This window comes from Dunckerocampus dactyliophorus, chromosome 15 (assembly GCF_027744805.1).
Source record: "Dunckerocampus dactyliophorus isolate RoL2022-P2 chromosome 15, RoL_Ddac_1.1, whole genome shotgun sequence".
NCBI classification, from domain to species: Eukaryota; Metazoa; Chordata; class Actinopteri; order Syngnathiformes; family Syngnathidae; genus Dunckerocampus; species Dunckerocampus dactyliophorus.
The window spans coordinates 4148003-4168317 of NC_072833.1; the positions used below are offsets into that span (position 1 = coordinate 4148003).

The 20315-nt window shown below is 41.0% G+C and overlaps 1 protein-coding gene across 3 annotated transcripts in view; it reads left to right on the forward strand.

Annotated features, from left to right (window-relative positions):
* The first annotated feature begins 13862 nt into the window (after positions 1 to 13862).
* dock4b (dedicator of cytokinesis 4b) overlaps positions 13863 to 20315 on the forward strand; it is a 90980-nt gene continuing 84527 nt past the window's right edge. For 2 of the 3 annotated variants that reach the window (XM_054800404.1, XM_054800406.1), the window contains exon 1: positions 13863 to 14031. In XM_054800404.1, the coding sequence (XP_054656379.1) occupies positions 13995 to 14031 (37 nt within the window). In that variant the 5' untranslated portion in view covers positions 13863 to 13994. The remainder of the gene's footprint in view (positions 14032 to 20315) is intronic. The other variant, XM_054800405.1, reaches the window with a different exon arrangement.

The window sequence follows — 20315 nt, forward strand, 5'->3', positions numbered from 1 at the left end:
GGACCTACTGCAAAGATCCTCTGTACGATAGGGACCTTCCGCTGTTTTGGGGAATCCACAGCAAAAATGCACATCAAAGATTTTTTTTATATTCTGTTTTTAAGGATCACCTGCAAAAACTCTTGTCAAAGAGCCACTATATCAGAGTACTCTGCTGTTTTTAGAAATCTACTGCAAACATTCTCTGCTGTTTTTAAGGATCATCTGTGAAAACTCTGGTCAAAAAGCCACAATATGGCAAGAATACTCTCACGTTTTTAGGAATCTACAGCAAAAACTCTCGTCTCGTCAGATATCTTCAATATGACAGGGCACTCTGTTGTTTTTAAGGACATACTTAAAAAATGATCCTCGGTATAACAGGAACTATTTGCTGTTTTCAAGAATCTACCGCAAAAATGCAAGTAAAAGATCAACTACGTACATGATAGGGGTGCTCTGTTGTTTGTAAGGATCAAAAACGCTCATCAAAAACCTGCTAAATGAGAAGAGTGCTTTGTTGTTTTTAGGAATCTACTGTAAAAAAAAAAAAAAAAGCTCATTAATGATCCTTTATATGGCCTCTGCTGTTGTTAATGACCGACTGCAAAAACCTTGGCTGAAGATCCAATATATAACAGGAGCGCTATGCAGTTTTTAAGGATGAAAAATGTCCTTGATGCAAACCAGCGCGCTATGCAGGATGGTTCATTCAAGGTTAAATGGATACTTATTGTTGCTTTAATGTGCTGCCTTGTCTGTCGCGCCACACAATTGTAATGAAGTTTGCACCCTGCGCCATTCTTGAACGCCACTCGCAACTTTCTGTCTACTGTTACATATTCATTCTCCGTCGTCTCTTCATCTTTCCAGGGGGGGGACAGAGGCCTTTGTCCACGAGCTCCAACGCGCCCCGCCCTTCCTCGTGATTCCCGACGTGGATTTTAATTGATCAAAGGCGGTGGAGGCGGCGGGGGGGGAGGAAGGTCGGTCAAAAAGCCCCCAACTCTGCTCTCGCCGTTTCATCTCCGCTTCAATCAAACTCCCAGCGCTGCAAATGATTTCATTTCAGGGGCGTGCATATGTTTCCTAAAGTTCCCTTAGAAGAAATGTTATTTTCTGTGTTTGTTTAACTTAAAAGGTCATCAATTTGCTGCAGAACCGGAGCACAAAGATCCGCAATGAGTGCTTTCTGCGCTCAGGCTTATCTTGGTCCGCTTATGTGCAAAATCCATTAAACCCCTCGAGGTGCACACAGAGCTGATAAGCTATTGTCAAGCATCCATCTGATCAAGTAGATTAAAACACATTGATAGTTACTTGTGACCTCATTACCTGCAGAAACAAATGCCCTTTTGCTTATTTGGCTCCCCAGCGTGGAGGCCTTGCAGCCTATTGGATGTGAGTCCCATTTTGCCCACTTTGAGCTCGCAGACAACTGCTTCTGTTCCGTTTCCTCAAAAAAAAAAAAAGCCCCTTTTCCTATTCAAGGAATGTCCTTCCTCTTCTGTGGTTTCTCGCACGTCCTGTTCATTTCCAACGCAATGATCAGAATTACCCGTTAACGCCAGCCTCGTGGCTCAGCTGTGCATACAAATCAAACCGACAGAGGCTGTTAAATACGTACAAGCGCAAATTCAGTGCGGCGAAGTGGCGACAGGGCCTGTGGGGTGAATTCATGCGCTTTGTGAGAGGTTATAAGGACAGCCTCTGTGCACTACAGCTGCATTTAACATACAGAAGAAGGCCAGCAGTGAGTTTATTTTGGACAGCGCGTGGATTGTTCCGTCACAGCGCCGGCCATAAAATGTGCACGCGGCACTTTTGCGAAGTGGAATCACAAATCACGGCGCGTCAAAGCAAAGCAACACGGCTGTCCATAAAAAAAAAATGACACACTGATGGACACGCGTGGCTAAAATAAGACTAAATGCAGACAAGATGGCTCCAAGTTTCTTAAGTCCGGGATTTCACTCCGTAAGGCTCAGTAAACACAAACGTTTAACGTTACGTGCACAGGCACAATCGATATTTTAGCTAGTATCCGCTAAGAAGGTTAATTTGCTCCTTTATTACCAAGGACTTTTTTAGACTTCTTTAGAATTTATGTAACCGAATTTTTTGCATTTCAATGTTGTGAAATGATTATTAAATTATGCTGAAAATGTCATTGACTAAAAATACATGAGAAGAATGCATTTGTTTTAAAATGACAAATTGTACAAAGTGTACAAATTCAGCGCAAATAACTTTGACGTTTCAAAACTCACACGTACACTTTGGCTTTTGTACGACCTGTGTCACGTGACTGTGCACTTCATACCTGACCGGCTCTGAGACACGATCGACTGATTCAGTCTTAATTTCCCGGAGGTGTACATGTGAATTTTTTTGTCGACTGTATTTGCACGGAATTTTAAAACACTGTATTTCAGCAAAATCATTTTTAAGGTCCATATTTTAATAAACTAAGTTTGAAAACGCATGCTTTTGCTTACAAATTTGTATTCAGTGGAATTGTCAGTTCAAAATCAAAAAATCAGTTCACAAAATTAAAAAACTGAAAAAATAAATTCAGCGTCCTAAAAAGATAATAAATAAAAAAATGAACCGTCATCATACTCAGCATGATGGGGGCGTACCTAATGTTGTGGCGGGTGTATTTGGCACACAAAGATGCAGGGACACCAGCAAAGTAGACCTTAGTTGGCGTTGCCTGGCAACTCTCTTGGCCACAAAGAGGGGGAAGTTTGGCACTGATTAATATCTTATATAAGCACAGGTTGCATAAGGCCACAAGCAATAGAAACTGTGAAATTCAGGTAGGTACATAAAAAAAAAATAAAGGTTGTGTCATGGTTTTGTTTATTCGGAGCATGCTAAACAAAGTTACATTCAAGTTCATCACATGTTTACACTTGCGGGAGAAGCGGTTCTGATGTATTCAAACGCACACATCCATACTCCCGGCCTTCATCCATGGTGATATTTGGCTTGCAATAGGTCACCACCCACTGTGCTCTGCAGGGGTGTAGCCCACTGAAGTCATGGGAACCTCCTGTGAACTTGCCGCCAGGCTCGGTGGGGGGGGGGGGTGCGCTCAGTAATAAATATGGACCATGGGTGCCCAATATAGAGTAGGGAGTGCAGGATGTGTAACACAGCTCTTTCCATTGTGCACGTGTAACTAATCAAAACAATGATATCAGAGTATTTCTGTCACAAAGTGGTGTGAAGAGAATATTCCACCATGGCTACGGATAGCAAAAGGTTACCTGCGCACGTGTTATACATGGCGACCTCTGTTCATTCACTATTCAGCAGCAACACTGATACAACCGCTAAAAAAAAAAGGTGCATGGTGCATGCCAAAACGACACGGGGTGCTATAATCTATGAGCTGCAGCCTGAACGGAGTCGTTTCTGGAAAAGGCGAGTAGAAACAATGTTTTTTTTTTTTAACAGAAAAATAAAATAATAAATCGAAAATCATGACAAAAGCTGAGAATTGTAGCCACGGCTGTGGGCGGTATGTAAATGAGCGTGTGGATTATTATGATTATTAAATATCACCACTGCGTGCTCACTGGAGACGCCAGGCTAGCCTTTAATAAGACACAACGAAAGGAGGGTAAGATTTCATTTTTACACACTGTGTCACATCTACCCCCAACCTACCTTTCGAAAATTCCTGCAGAATTCATAATTTTGCCACCCCCCCTCACGTCTCCCCTCTGATTCCGTGTTAATGTATGCAGGCAGCAACAAGATCAAAGATACATAGAGCGTATTTATGTGTGTGCACATGCATGTGAATCTTCTAACTGTCTTCAAAAGCGCCATGAATAGGCCCCAGGCAAAAGGGCGGGGCCAAAATAGATTTTTTTGATGCATGCAGTCTCCGCATGGATGTCGCACGTTTGGCTGCAGCATCTGCGATACGTTCGAGAAACCCGGAGCGTAACACAGTAGTGATTGTTACGATCCCTGCAAAAGCCGGCAGTTTTCTGGCTTTTTCTCGATAAACTGAACTGACGCGGCCCCTTTCACACTGCCTTTTTGTCCGTGTCGCAGTTCTACAGTACATAAAGTGCACTAAGACAGACCATGGGCCGCCCAAGTCTACCCGGCAATTGTCTGCAAAGTATCAGAAGCCCCCTTCACAGCGCCTGCCTTTCACAGTGCCAGTGTTCTGTGGATACTGTACAGGTACAGGTGTGAATATTCTCATTCATCCAGGTCGTGGTATTCTCAGGGCGTGGAATCGATTGCAACCGGACTGTTCACATTGTCTTAGAAGACGTTTCACCTGCCAACCGAACATGCTCAAAGATTAAGAGAAAGCGCACAAGCACCTGAGGGACGCCCTCCAAACCTGTGGTTACCCCAGCCGGTCGTTTGTAAAAAAGCGCATCTCGTTCCGGAAAGAACAAAGGCAAGGTGGATGAGGAAGAAAAGAGTAGCAGCCGCAATAACTTTGTCATCCCGGATGTCTCAGGCCTATCTGAGAAACTCTGAGAAAGGATTTTTAACAAACACAACATACCGATGCACTTCAAACCTGCTAGCTCTCTGAGACAGAGGTTGGTACGCCCCAAAGACAGGACAGCCCACAGCCAGAAAAACAATCTGATGTATGCTGTTCAGCAGGGAGGAATGCGCCAATGTTTACTTTGGGGAAGCCAAGTAGCCCCTGAGCACGCTCAAGCCTCTGTGGTCTACCTGCACCTCAAAGAGAAAAAACACTAGTTTGAGGACAAAAATGTACACATCTGGACAGAGAAGACGGATGGTTTGAAAGAGGAGTGAGGGAAGCCGTCGACGTTAAGGTTGAGAAGCCATCTCTGAACGCTGTCCTTCCATCCCTTCCTCAAAGATTCAATCATTTAGCCTCTAACGAATAAACAAGGCACAGACACGTTGGTTTCAAGTGGGTCCATGCCCATCATTACATCGGAATGGGATGCTAACGAAGGTGATACCGGCGGTCGGAGGCCCCACTCCATTGTATCCTAACGATCGTCATTTGACACCACAAAAGAGCGAAGCCATCCCTCTCTGGACATGCCTCCTCCTTTAGAGGATAAATACACCGGATCTTGCACTGAGTTCTCAGACTACTAGTCTGACCAGTGTTTGTCCCACCTAGTCTTTCAGCTTGAACCGACCAAGTCTGCTCTGATGAGAGATGAAACTTTTTCCAAGACATTTTCCACAATGTGTCAGACGCTGTTTTGTACCTACCTGCGAACCTTCCCGTTTTTTTGTATTTTGCCCTTATTCAAGAGATTCAAGATTCAAGAGAGTTTTATTGTCATGTGCATGGTAAAACAGCAGTTATACCATGCAATGAAAATCTTATTCTGTTCATTCTCCCAAGAAAAGAAAGAAAACAAATGAAAGAATAAGAACATAAGAAACATAAACACATAAACATATATACCAATAAATTAAGCAACAACAACAGAAGAGACATTAATACAAGTAAATAATACAAATAAATAAATAAATAAATAAAGTGCTATGAGTGTGTGCGTGTGTTGCGTGCGGCGTGTGCGAGTGCTTCGTTGAGGAGCCTGATGGCCTGTGGGTAAAAGCTGTTTGCCAGCCTTGTGGTCCTGGACTTCAAACTCCTGTAGCGTCTGCCTGACGGTAGGAGTGTGAATATTTCCCTTTTAATAGTCCCCCGTAAATTTCCTGTGTTTTTACTTTCATCCAAAAAGAAGAAAGACCCTCAACTGGGGAATTTCCCTTATTTTTCAGAAAATATCTCAAACTTTCAAATGCAAATGTTGACAGGTATGATTCTGCGGGATCTCCGTGTGACAAGGGACACTAAAAAAACTCATCAGGGCTTCAAAAAATGTGCAACGAATGCAAAATATGTTGATCATTTTAGGAGAGAGTTATGTGAGATGGCTGATACTGTGGTAGCTGAAGATACTGCAACACACAGGAGTAGCACAGACTGCCTTTCCACACATGATCATGCTCAGATTTGATTGACACTGTCAGAGAGGGATGGGAATGCAGCTCTTCTTTCTTTCCCACCTGTCTTATTTCCTCCGCACGGTGCACCCCCTCTGTACTCCAACACGGCTTCTTCTAGCAAAACAAAAGGCCAACATGTTGGGGTTTAAACAGCCGGCCTGACATTTGCACAATGAGTTTTTTTTCCCCCGTGTTGTTGCAAATCAACCCATCTATCTGTCAGTGTTGTAATCCCGCACCCCTTTCTTGCTTTTTTCTTCGCCTCCTCCTTGAATTTTTTATGTTGCTTGCTGTGTGTGCTTGGCAGCTTTAAAAAATAAAAAAAAAAACTGAAAAGAAAGGTTCACCTCACTGTGGGGGGTTATCTGGTGTGTCTCCCCGTGAGCATTTGCACTCCCTTCAGTGGTTTTCATTTGAAAGCAAAAAAAGCCACCGCCAGTGTGGCCAATTTAGCGACTCCAGCGACAATTTAGCGACAAATCTAGAGACCTTTGGGGACTCCGACATGAAAAAGCTGGGTTATGCTTCTGCGCAATCACTGCTGATTGATTTTGGATTGAGCGTGTGGCGTGCAGTTCTCTGCCCAAACACCGGGGGTGGTGTTTTCCGTAGAGTCAACCCACATTCCCAACTGGGGCTGACCTGTTAGATCAGGGGTGTCCATACTTTTTCCAGCGAGGGCCACATACTGAAAAATGAAAGTGTGCAAGGGCTAATGGTTCATGGTTTAATTTTATTAAAGTTATTAAACTTCAGCCTTTGCTCTTTTCTTTTGCTCTTTTTTCCCAAGGTGTTTTTTGAAACTTTCCAAATATTTCAACATTCTTCACAAATAGTGCATTTTTTCTCGTCATATTATGACTTTATTCCCAGAAAAGTTGGACTGTACTCCCATAATATTGTAACGTTTTTCCCCAAATGATTTTCCAAAAATTATTACTTTATTTTGTTTTTTTTGTTTCCCCATAATATTTTACGTCTTTTTTTCTTTAATATTTCAACTCAGTGCTACTAAAATTACATTATTTTTTTCCTCATGTAGCGAGTTTATTTTCAGAAAATGGAGACTTTTTGTTCCCTGTTAGAATACAACTTTTTTCTCTTCATATTTTGACTTTATCCTAGTAAAATTACTGCTCTTTTTTTTTCCATTTCTGCTGTTGTTCGTAATGTTATAACTTTTTCTGCAACCTTATTTTCCAAAAACTACAACTTTATTTTGTTTTGTGTGTTTTTCATATTATGATAAAAAAAATGTATTTCTTTAATAGTTAAACTTTATGCTACTAAAATGTTATTTTTCCTCATATTACGACGTTAGTGTCGTAAAGTGAGGACTTTTTTGTCTTAATATTTTGACTTTAGTCTTATAAATTTACTGATGACTTTTTTGTCATTTCTGCTGTTCTTTTTTGAGTTTTCTTGTTAAATTATATTCCTAGAATATGCCGCGGCTCACATACAAACAGTCAGAAACGATGCTCACTTCTTTATTTCGACATGACATGAGACGGCGGAACATCCTGCTGTTATTCATCATCTCGTTGACTGCCCGGAACAACGCGTTCATCATCATTATTACAATACAAATAACGACCGAGCTAATCGCGTAAGGAAGGAAACCACAGATTGTGATCACAGGCATGATTTAATTAACCAAACTCGGCTTCGATGTGTGCCGAACACAATGAAATTCACAGCACGGCGAGATATTTGCAATATTTTGTCCTTGCTGACTTTAAAGCGAGCATTAGCTTCAGCAGTTACACTCGATGTTTGTTTGTGCGTCAATTCATGAGCTCTCACGGGTCAAATGTTGTTATTAGTGAGGCCCGAGTCTCCACAAAGCCCTAGAATCTAGTTCAACCTAGTTCAACTCGGAGCGCAGCCTGTAGGTGTTTTGGTTAGTGACACTGACACCCACGGACCATGTGCTGATGGAAGAGGCTCAGCAGAAAAGAGCTGTGCGTGTGTGTGTGTGTGTGTGTGTGTGTGTGTGTGTGTGTGGTTTTTTGTGTGTGTGTGTTTTTTAACACCAATGAGTAAGACTATGACTAAAACACAAAATCTTGCCTGTTTGTGCGTGCGCTGCTCACGACGCTCATTCCACAAAAGGAAACCACACGATTCAGGGTTACTTTCTTTATGCTACATACACTTGTCTTTACCGTATGTGCCTTTTAGTACACTTCTGCAAGAGATCTGTGTTTAAAGTGTTGTATTTTCACACAAAAAATTAGGAGGCTCACATTTGCTTTAAATCACTTCCTGAAATCCATTCATTAAAAGCAATGAACAAAACCTAGATTAGCTTTAATTACACTGCTTGGACATTCTTTTTGTACAAAATCCTTCTAAATTCTCCCATAGGTATCATTACACGCCAAAACTGTGATTTAGATGTGTGATTTAACACCTGCAAATATCAATAAATAACTAGTCGTGTGTGATTTGTATTGGTTAGCATCACATAACAATAATATTCATGGTGATAGGACGAAAATCTTTGTTTGCGTTTTGAATTGAATTGATTTGACTTGACTTGACTTGACTTTATGCAATTATTCGCATGGAGATTTTAAACAGAAATACATACAATTTTAACATAAAAAACAATGATTTTCTTGTATATATGTCTCCTTGTGTAAAAATCATGCTAAATTCCAGCGAGAGCGGGCTTCTCCAGACATAATGACTCTAGAAAAGTATGACTTTTATTCAAATACACTACTTTATTTCCATTTTCCAGAGCACATACACATGCACATTTTGTCAAATGTCAGTAAGGCTTGAATCATGGTAGGCCACACTTCAATCAGTCATGCAAACACGTCCTGGTTGCACCTGATTGGTCCAAAACTTTGATGTACTCATGTTTTATTTGATGTTATATGATTGTTTGACCAATATGATCATTTTACAAAGGAATGCACATGCTTACGACATAAAAAAAAAATATTATTTTTTTTACCATCATATTAAGTGTATGTGCTCTTTTTTTGGGCAAAAGCATACGAAATTCCAGAGAAAGCAGCCTTTCACAGACATGAGTACACTAAAAAGTATGATTCTGATTCAAATATACAACTTTTGTTGCCTTTTTTTTTTTTTTTTAGGAGTACAGTGGCACCTCGGTGGTTGTTGATGTTAGTTTGTTCCAAAAGGTTCGCCGAAAAACCAAAGCATACAAAAACCGAGGCAATTTTTTCTTTTTTCTGGAACTTATTGTTGATGCGGACTTCACTTACGTTATGGCAAGATTAGATTCAGTGTTTCTCATCTTCTTGCTACTTGGTTTGGCCCCGTGGCGGCCCGGATAGCAAGGTGACATTGAAATAACGTAGAATCTACATTGAATTTTCAACCTCGGCTCATTGCATCAACGTCAGACTTCAGTGTTGATTTAGTATCAGTTTACACCCGCTGCTAACAATGCTAGCAATAACGTTGATTTCATAAACCATAGATCAACACAATAGACAACATTGAAATTTCACTGTAACTAAAAATCAATGTGGTTTCAGTGATATTTCAATGATATTACCTGAAAAAATAGGGCTCGTTTTTTGATGAAAACCAAATCATAGGAAAACCGGGGGCGTACGAAAACTGAGGTATTACTGCATGTGCTCTTATTTGTACAATAGCATGCTACATTTCAGACAGAACAATCTTCTATAGACATTCAATAGAATAGAACAGTATGATTTGGACTCAAATCAACAACTTTACATTTTCCACCCAAGTATGTCATCGTATATGATGCATATTATTAAACATGCCCTATATGTGGGTCAGTAGGTGTAGGGGGGACACTTTGCCAAGGATTTGCTTTCAACGTGATAAAGATGGAGCTTTTTATGACTGCCATCTGTCCAGCATGTGTGTGTGTGGTAATACACTTGCAGGCACAATCGTGTTTTGAGTGTCGGGTTGTGGAGGGGGGGTCCAGGTGGTTGAATACTGTAATTTTGCACCCACAGAGTGCAACAGCATGGGGCATGTGGGAGCTCAGCAAAGCCCTGCGGAGCATGTGAGTCATAAAAACGCACGCAATACGGACGCCCGTGTCACCAAGCTCAAATAAATAATGACTTTTAAGTGGCAATATGACACAAGTGAAAGGTGCAGTTTCGCATTCGAATGAATGTCCAGAACACAAATCTGGCACGGACTGGTCATTTGTTCCTGTTTAAAATAAGTCCGCAGAAAAAAGCTGGTGTTTTCCACCACTTCTGCTTTCCGCTGAAGAAAAGGGGCCTGTCGTAAGCTCGAAGCGACACTAAAACATGTGATCTAGGAATCATTTAATATGTTTTAATAGCGCAGAAGGCTTAAGATAATCCAACATGAGCTCCTCTTTCGCTGTTCAGACTTAACGTAGTTGTAAAGTGGGGCAAGTAAGGGCCGGTCGTTACACCTATTGGAAATGACAGAGGTCATTATACTGTTGCACAAGAGCAGGAACGAAGACTTCCTTAAACCGTTCCCACAATGTTGGAAGCACAAAAATGTCCTAAATGACTCGCTAGGATGAATAATTAAGATTCATTTGCTTTAAAGCCACCCCTGGTTGATTGATCAATGAACTAATGAAGCGCTCATGACAAAGCAAAGCTCAAAGAAGTTTATGGGGGTATCAGAGAAGCTGTTGTAGATAAGGCAGGAAGGAAAGGGAAGTTTTCTGTCTTTAATTCCTCAAATGAGCAGCTTCAGATGTTTTTCATATCAGGAACCCATTAAATATATCAAATATTCTTGGTCTAACATGATTTCTACCAATGTTGATAGCTAATGAACGTCTGCTGGTGGATCACACACTTAGAAGGCATTACATGTGATAAAATACTATAAATGTGCCATCGAGGAAATGAACGCATGAAGCTGAGATTCAGAACGCTGATAAAGTCCATAATGGTGATGTTTTTTTAAGGCTATGTTTACACTTGTAGGTGAGGATGTGGCCTGCTGCGGCCAAGCTTGAGGGAAGTTTACGCTGAATTCCCCCCATGTGACACACACTTCCTGCTGTGGGGCAGCTCAAATGGTAGGGATGTCTCCAAAATAAGCATACTTTTTGTCCAATGAACTGCTTCTTTACCCACAGGAAGCCGATGCGCTGCCACCAACAGGGGTACACAGTAGGAGTCCCTCATAGTACTATGCACAGCCCACTTTTAACGTAGCTACGGTTGACCATACAGTCAGGCCTTTTTATTAGCTGTCTAACACTTGGCAGTACCACCACTCACTTTGTCGCAAGACATCGCCGCACACTAGACCACCACCATCAATTCTTCCCATCTTACCCGCACTTCCTGCTGTGAGTCAAATCTACAGGTAGTGATGTCATTTTTGTCCAGTTACCTGTTTCTTTACCCACAGCAAGCTGCTGCACTGCCACCAGTATGGATACACCGTAGGAGTCCCCCAGGGTACGATGCACGTCCACTATGCATTGATACTCAGCTACAACCATACGATTTGGAAAAATGATGTTTTCACTCCAATTTATTAGCTGTGTAACACTTGGCAGTACCACCACTCACTTTGTTTTGTCTTATTTCCGTTTGTTTTTGATTCAGTTGCAAGACATCGCCACAAACTAGACCACCTCTGGTCCTCCAAGGGTTGAATCTGCATGAATTCGTCCCATCTTACCCGCACCTCCCGCTGTGAGTTAAATGTACAGGTAGTGATGTCTCCAAATATGCATACTTTTTTGTCCATTTACCAGTATCTTTACCCACATGAAGCTGCTACACTACCACCAGTATGGATACACAGTAGGAGTCCCTCAGGGTAATATGCACTGTCCCCTACGTAGTTACAGTATACTTTTAAGATAGCTACAGCCATACGGTTGGGAAAAAGGATGTTTTCACTCCAATTTATTAGCTATGTAGCACTTGACAGAACCTCCACTCATTTTGTCTTGTTTTGTTTATATTTGTTTTTGATTCCATGTTGCAAAACATTGCTGCAAAATCGACCTCTTAAGGGTTGAATCTGTATGAATTTTCCAGTCTTATCCAGACTTTCTGCTGTGAGGCAAATCTAGTACAGGGAGTGATGTCTCCACATACACATACTTTTTGTCCAATTAAGTGTCTCTTTACCCGCAGGAAGCTGTTACAGTGCAACCGATAGTGACACACAGTAGGAGTCCCTCCCTCAGGGTACTTTTCTCAGTCCACTTATGTAGCTTGTAAGGCTCATTGTTTGTCACAAAGTTGCGTGTTTGTAATTTGTCTAGAGGACAAAAACAATATCCTAAAGGTCTGTCTCGCTACGAAAAAATTGGGAAAAATGCTTTCACTCCTTTATTAGTGCTTGACAGGACCATCGGCCTCTCACATCTTGCCTCTGTTTTGTCTTGTTTATATTTGTTTCCCTCTACTTGCACAGCCATTACGTTGACAGCGCAATTGATTCACATCGCTGGAAACTAGACCACCTCTTGTCCTCCAGGAGATGAATCCATGGGGTTTCCGTCTTACTCTGCTACCCCCCTCGTCTTATGATTTATTCATATGCAGAGCAGAGCATTCTCACAACTCAACCGACACCAATCAGAGTGTCTGAAGCAGGGCGGCTTGCACTGTACTGCTAATCCAGCCCAATCTCTTTATTTTGAATTATGCTCCACAGTTCATAAGCTGTACTGTAGTACAGGAGTTACAATCCAAGCGCTGACATCCGGTCCTAATTCGGCAAAGGTGGACGGTATGGACAATCTTGCGTTGCTTTTGACACTTCAAAGCACCATTTTTACTTGGTTTTTGTACTCAAAACACTGCACTGCAGGCTGCAATTAAACAGATGATGAGCCCTGACGGCGAAATCGGGTGTATTTTTTAGCTGTTGAGGACATAGACTGCTCATAAAAAATGTGTGACATTCGGTGCACTCACCCACATAGAGACAGCACATGTGCACACGCACGCATACCAGGAAAATGTGTGTGCAACTGCTTTCTCCGTCATACACAGTCATGTATTTTTCATGCCCCATTTGAAGCTCAGTGTGTCCACAGTCCTGATCAAGGTCATGTTGTGCACTGCTTGCATGAAATTTAATGCATGCACGTCATGTTCAATCACGACACATTCATTAATTTTCTCTACCGCTCGTCTTCATTAGTGTTACAGGTGAGCTGGAGCCTACCTCAGCGGAGTGGGGTACCCCCTACATAGACAAACAATCCTTCACACCCATGGACAATTTAGAGTCTCCAGTTAGCCTAACATTCATGATTTAGTGCGCAGGAGTACCCGGGGAACATGCAAACGCCACACAGATACGTTCCTACAGAGACTCAAACCGGGATCTCCAGACTGTGAGGCTAACCACTAAACCAATGTGTGTGTATGTCTTTATTTGTTTCTTTCTTTTCCATTTTCCTTATTCCTCAATTTGAGGTGCCTCTCTAAGTAGCCTTGGGCTAAAAAGAGGCCTACCTAACCACATTGACGTCACTAAGTTGCTACTACAAGCCCCACAATGCACCGCTACGGGCTGCGTTCAATACAGCTCGGACAATGTCGATCCTTCAGACTCTCAGATTGATTAAAATAGTTGTGCTGAATTTCAGAAATAAAGTGTTGCATTTACTTAAAACAGAAACTTTATCACCGTATACCCTTTTACTTTGTATTAAAATGATGACATTTTAATACATTCCATAGCGATACTTGGAAAAAAACATAAAAGCCGCTCTTAGGCACAGTCATGAAAAATACTAGTTAGTGGAGGCATTTAGAGTCAAAGAATGCAAAGAAGTGAAAAAAGTAAGCCCATTTGAACACATAAATCTCACTTGGGTAGTTGCCGGATTCCCGAGGGTACGCGAACGCATCAAGTCTCCGTACCGCTACCAGCTGCGGCGGCGGTAGCAGCGGCGCATTCTCGCCGTGTTCTATCCAAACAATGACTCCTACTACGGAGCGGAGGAAAGCACGCCAATAGAATGCCTCTGACGGCACCGATTTCGCTGCTATTCCGTCCCCTCACTTAACAAAACCATGTGGATACCTACGGAGCAGGAAAAATACGGCGTCGGTAAGTTCATTGATTTTTAAAATAATATTCCTGACTGTGTACTACGCGTGGTGCCTTCACTGACGTGATCGTTTGCCTTTGAGGAATCAGTCTGGCTTTGATTGTTTACTACGGGAGGGTGTTTTCATGTTTTTTTAAACAACAATGGGGGAAGCATCCAAGCGCTGATGATGAGACCTTGACTGCCACATTGCAAAGCAGCCTCTCTTCGTTTGCATGCAGCTTGAATATGTATATCTCCCATACCTTTTTTATGTTTATCACTTATAAGCTTATCACTTATAAGCAGAATAAGCAGAAAGATCACTTAAATCTGACACTTCTTTAAATATAAATGAGGGAAGAGTTGTATTTTTCTTAGTGCATTGCTGCAGGTTGTGGAATCAAACAGTGACAACAAACCAAATGTAGGAAACAGAGAAGGGGGGGGGGTGGAACACAGGCTTGTGTGGTGAGAATTCCTATTTGCTGCCCCCCCCACATCCTCCACCTCTTCACAATGAGATGATCACAGAGATGTGAGGAACCTAAATGTCTCCTAATAATATCTCCTGAGATCTGCTGTGTGTGTGTGGGACGCTGGAATAATCCATTTCACAGGAGAAAGTGTCACATCAACACATTTTTTGGTTTGCATCAGACCACCCTGCCCTTGCTTTGATGCCACCTTTACCACCGTGACCTAAAATCAGTGAAGCGCAGTGAACTACGAAGTAGTCCCCTTGGCCTCGTCTGGTTCCGTAATGGAATTAAAAGGCCAAAATTGTATTGTTGTCGTCAGAGGTGTGGCATTTTTAAGACCTTTGTACTCATATAAACCAAATGAGTCATTTAAAAACTTTGACAATGATTTGGAGTGCATGAGAAAGTGGAAAGGAAACCGTAGCTGTCATTGACCACGTGGTCATGTGTTAGCAAGTATGCAATAATCCCTAGCCACTGTGCACTTCGGATTTCACAGCTCAGTCACGGTTTTGCAAACATATATTAGAGTCGTCCCTCGTTTATCGCGGTTAATTGCTTCCAGACACGACCACGATAAGTGCTTTTCCGCAAAGTAGGATTCAATATTTTCCTAGTAATGACATAAAAAACCTGTTTACGATCTTCAAAATTTAGTTTTTGGCATTATCAAAGCCCCTAGACATTAAATAACACCCTTTTACATTTGTACTACCCAGTATACCCAATATAATCAGAGAAAATAGGACGTATTTGTCATGAATAAGATAACATAGACTCACACGTTTGCAGTTCCTTGTTGGGTTTTTTTCTGGACAGCGTACTTCCTGCGGTGGCTATAGTCCCATCAATGTATTTTAAATGGCTTTACACTCGTATTACCCAATATAGGAGACAAAATAAAAGTAAAGATATAAGATGTAAATAAAACTCCTGCTTGTGTGCATAGTAAATGCCTTGTATTTTAGTTCATTTAGATTCATTTAGCCATTCTTATGCCAAAAAATGCTTAATTTAGGCCAACAATACGTACAATTTGCTTAAATATGCATTTTATGTACGATTATTAGACCGTATTCAACCACGAGACAATGATCATTTATTAATTAATTACTTTGTGAAAGCCCGAACTGCGATGTCGCGAGGGACGACTGTAATTAATTAGTAAATCATTGCTGTGTCATGGTTGAATACGGCCTATTATTGGTCAGAAATATGCCCATTTTATATATTTTTTGGCTAAATTAAGCATTTTCAAGCATAAAATGGGCTTATTTAACTAAAATACAAATATAAGGCATTCAAAAGACTCATTTGACGTATTATTTATTATATTATTTAGATATTTAGTACTCCACATGGGTCACTAGGTGCCAGTAATGTTACATTGATGAGACAACAGCCACACAACAGGAAGTAAAAAAAGAAGAACATCAAGGATCTATCGCAATGCTAATGTGTGAGCCTATATTATGTCTTATTTATACCTTATTTTTTCTTATTATATCAACTATATTAGGTAATATGAGTGTAAAGGTGACTATAGAGGTGTTATTTCATGTCTATAGGACTCTAATAATGTTAAAAAAACGTATTTAGAAGGTCATAAACTGGTTTTCAAGCATGACTCGTTTACACTTGCACAATTTCCCATAAATACGAATAGGAGTAGGAAGAAGCAGGCCTCAGTAGTGAATAGGAAGTATTGCATTTAATTGGATTAAGATCTCTACATCCCCCTTTCCCCCCAGTAACGAAATTTTAAGTCATGTTCTGGCAGCGCAGCACATCTTTTGTCTTTCTTTCTTTTCTTTTTTTTGTTTTAGAGGAAGGAACCCGGGTGTTTTCCTGTTGTGAAACCCACAAAAAAGAGATGTGTGACATGAGAAGCTGTGGGTTGGCAGCTCTGTTCGAGCAGGTGAAGAGCTGCCAGTGCTGCTGCTGAGTGACGAGGAGCAGACCGATCAATCAAAGCTTATTGTAATGGGTTATTTTTACAGTTAGACGCTGCTTTTATGGACTGTTTACATAATGGAATCACAGTTTTGTAAGCACATTACCGTACCTTCAGCTTCCTCAGCGATGCGCGTGATCATCTCGGTGTCTTTGGGCTTGTTATTATGTTGGAAATCTTCCATGCAGCCCACTTTCCCAAGGGAGGGAATCATCCTCTGCTTCACAAGTACATGTTGGAATTCCTTGGAATGAACCGCTGCTACCCTACAGTGCCAGCAGCACTCGTGCCAACCCAGACCATGACACTACCACCACCTTGCTTGACTGTGACACACAAACAGAGCTAGAAGGATATCAGCAAACGTAGCCAAAAGGGCATCAGCGAACGTAGCTGTCTCCACGCACGCATCTCCACTGCAGCTGTCCTCCTCATGCACGGCGCGCACGCACACACACACTAATGCGTTCACAGCCATGAAAAAATGGTCTCAAAATAATGTCAGTAATATTGTTTATCGGCAATAATTTGTAGGACAATTATCGTCCAGCAATATTTGTTATCGTGACAGGCCTAGTCGCTACGGTATCATACTTGCCTGTAGGGAGTAGTTTGTCCCAGCCTCATATAAAATCAACAATGACGATAATGCGGCGACCCGGGAGTTACGTGCGATGTTAAGAGTTCTGTGTTGTCTCGACTGTCTGTGTGTGTGCCCGGTGCTGCATGCGAGGAGACAGCCGCGTTTGCTGATATTCTTTTGGCGGCTTCGCAGCCGACAGTTGCAATGAAGCGACTGTTGATCGGCCATCTCCTCGTCATTCGTACAATGATAACAATATTAGTATTAGTATTGGTGTCAGCAGATATCCAAATTCAAGTATCGGGATTGGCTCGAAAGTGAAAAACGATGTGGATCGGTTGCAGGTATTTAGACAAGAATGGCTGTGTGTTGACTCATTTTCAGTGGTTAGTAAATCCATGCTGCTATACAAGCTGTACACTGACTACTTTAAACAAAGATATACTATAAAATGTGAGGGGTGTCCTCTCTTTTGTAAAATACTGTATAATAGAGCTGTAACAATTAATCAATGATTAACTGATTAGCCAATGAATAGACACCTATTTTGGTATCCAATTAATCATTTTTGGTTTTAAAAATGTAAAGATCCTCTGATTTCAGCTTCTCAAATGTGAATATTTTTAATTTCCTTAGTCATCCATGAAAGCAGACCTATTATACAGTATTTGTGTTTTACGCAACACAATATATTCACACACATCAGCTTTGACTCTGGAAAACAGCGATCAACATGTTTTCATCTTTTGACCAAACCACTAACCGTTTGTGTTTGGTTCATATTGATGTGGTACGTCTGGGGCTTAACCGATTACTCGGTTAATCAAAACAACTAGCAGTAGTTGCAGTCTTACTATATATTATTCAAGATTCAAGAGATTCAAGATTCAAGAGAGTTTTATTGTCATGTGCATGGTAAAACAGCAGTTATACCATGCAATGAAAATCTTATTCTGTTCATTCTCCCAAGAAAAGAAAGAAAACACAAGAAAGAATAAGAACATAAGAAACATAAACATAAATACCAATAAATTAAGCAACAACAACAGAAGAGACATTAATACAAGTAAATAATACAAATAAATAAATAAATAAATAAATAAAGTGCTATGAGTGTGTGCGTGTGTTGCGTGCGGCGTGTGCGAGTGCTTCGTTGAGAAGCCTGATGGCCTGTGGGTAAAAGCTGTTTGCCAGGCTTGTGGTCCTGGACTTCAAACTCCTGTAGCGTCTGCCTGACGGTAGGAGTGTGAATAATTATTGAATATATTATTGTTGTTTATACAGTAGTAACATTAAACAAAAGAAACAAAAAGTAATTAAAATTGATGCAGATTAAGGCATTTGACCTGAAAATAGCTTATTGACATGAACATTTGTGTCATGACTCAGTATCCCATTCGCAGGTCTTCAAGTTGTGCACATTCCGCGGGGAGTGCTTGAACAAATGTTAATCCGGCTAATCCTGAATTGACCCCTGATCCCCGATTTGGGGGTTATGGAATAACACCTCATTTATTCATACCAGTCAGAACAGCTGTTGCCCTTCCAGGAATTTGCATGCATTTGATTTAATTCCATTGCATTTGCATAATTAGGCTCTGCTTTTTCCTACTCCTTTTCGGAAATGTTGAGTAGGCCCTATGAAATCCCCACCCCCCCAATTTTTTAATTTATTTTTTCCAAATTCCGTTTATTCCATTTACATTTTTTAAATTCCATTTTTTAACCTTTTACAATTACTTTACCAGCATAGAGGGCGTACTTTTGTGACAGCAGATAAAATGTCTTTTCATGAAATGCAAAAATCCTTACATTTATTGATGCAATACATCATTGGCCACTTTTGCTCAGTAATTCATCAAATCATAGGGCCCTAGATGCGTTTTGCAAGTGTAAACGTGTTGTACTTTAATGACGAGGTTGGGTCACCGAGAACGAGACGCGATGTTAACATTACCTTTAAGAAAAATGCAATGAAAAATTGAAAAGATACATGACAATATACTGCAACGCTAATTTAATTTCTACTATGTCACACTCTTCTGCACTTCTGTGTATTCTAGCGTCCCCGCCTCCGCCCACCGAGACAAAGAGACTGTATGACTGACAAAAGGGCTCACTCCGTTCATGCCATTGTTCTATGGAACAAATGCGCCTAGGTGCTGAAACCAATGCACATCTCTCCTCTCTGTTTGGAAGCCATGAGACGAAATATATGAACTCATTCAATCCCATCCATTTTTCCAAAGGCAACCCCTTCAGTACTGTCAGTTTTAAACGATTTTTACTTTCAAGGTACACGGAATACTGTGTTCTATAGCTATGTAAAGATGGAACCCACCAAAAGAAAGATTAGACTCCCGTCTTTGAACAGAAAAAACATTTTTGTTTCTACCGTTTTCCGATATTTGGTAATCAGCAGTAGAACATACGCAAGTTTCAGCAAAATATCAGTTCCCGACTAGAAAAGGGATTACATACATTTCAAGCATAACTTTTCACGTTGACAAATATTTTTTGCTTTTGTGACAGCTCAAATATCTGAACAACTGTACCACCACATAAATAACACAAAACATGGGTTGTTTTATATGAAAATAATTTATTTACAATTATAACACCATGAACTATTTACAGTTTTCACATTTGGAACTAAACTATGTGTGTGCACGCGTGTGCGCGTGTGCGCATGAGCATGCGTTAACATTTCCCTACAGTGCCTAACCTTCTGCACGCTACACTCCTCCACTCTCTCATTTCCTCCTTCCTGTCATGTGTGTTTCGACCGTCCACACGATCCCTGCCAAGCTCTTATCAAATGCAGTTAATATCGATGGCTTCAAATTGCTCGGAAATGAAATGTATAGTGGGGAGTTGAATCATCACCCCTTTTAGCCTCTTGTGAAAAAAAAACGTAAAAGATGTATAAATACGTTGTTGGGATCGGGCGCTCCGCGTTATGAAAACGTGTAACTTCAATACGTCTTTGATATTGAACGAGATAAGGACAGCAAAATTAGCGAGTTCATTTTTATTTATTGTGTGGTTAATTCATTAATTGATTTTCCTCCCAGGCCTAGGTTTTGGACACCCCCATCAATGACTGTTCAGTATGTAAATATACTTTCAAGTAAGTTGCTACATTTGCCGTTTTCTTCTTTTTGCCTGTACGTTTAGCTAATATGATAGGCTTTCCAAGTTGCATTTGATCTTGGACCAGCTAGATAAAGATCAGGGCGGCTCGCTTCTTAATTGGAGCGCCGCAAACGTTGCCGTTTGATGTCG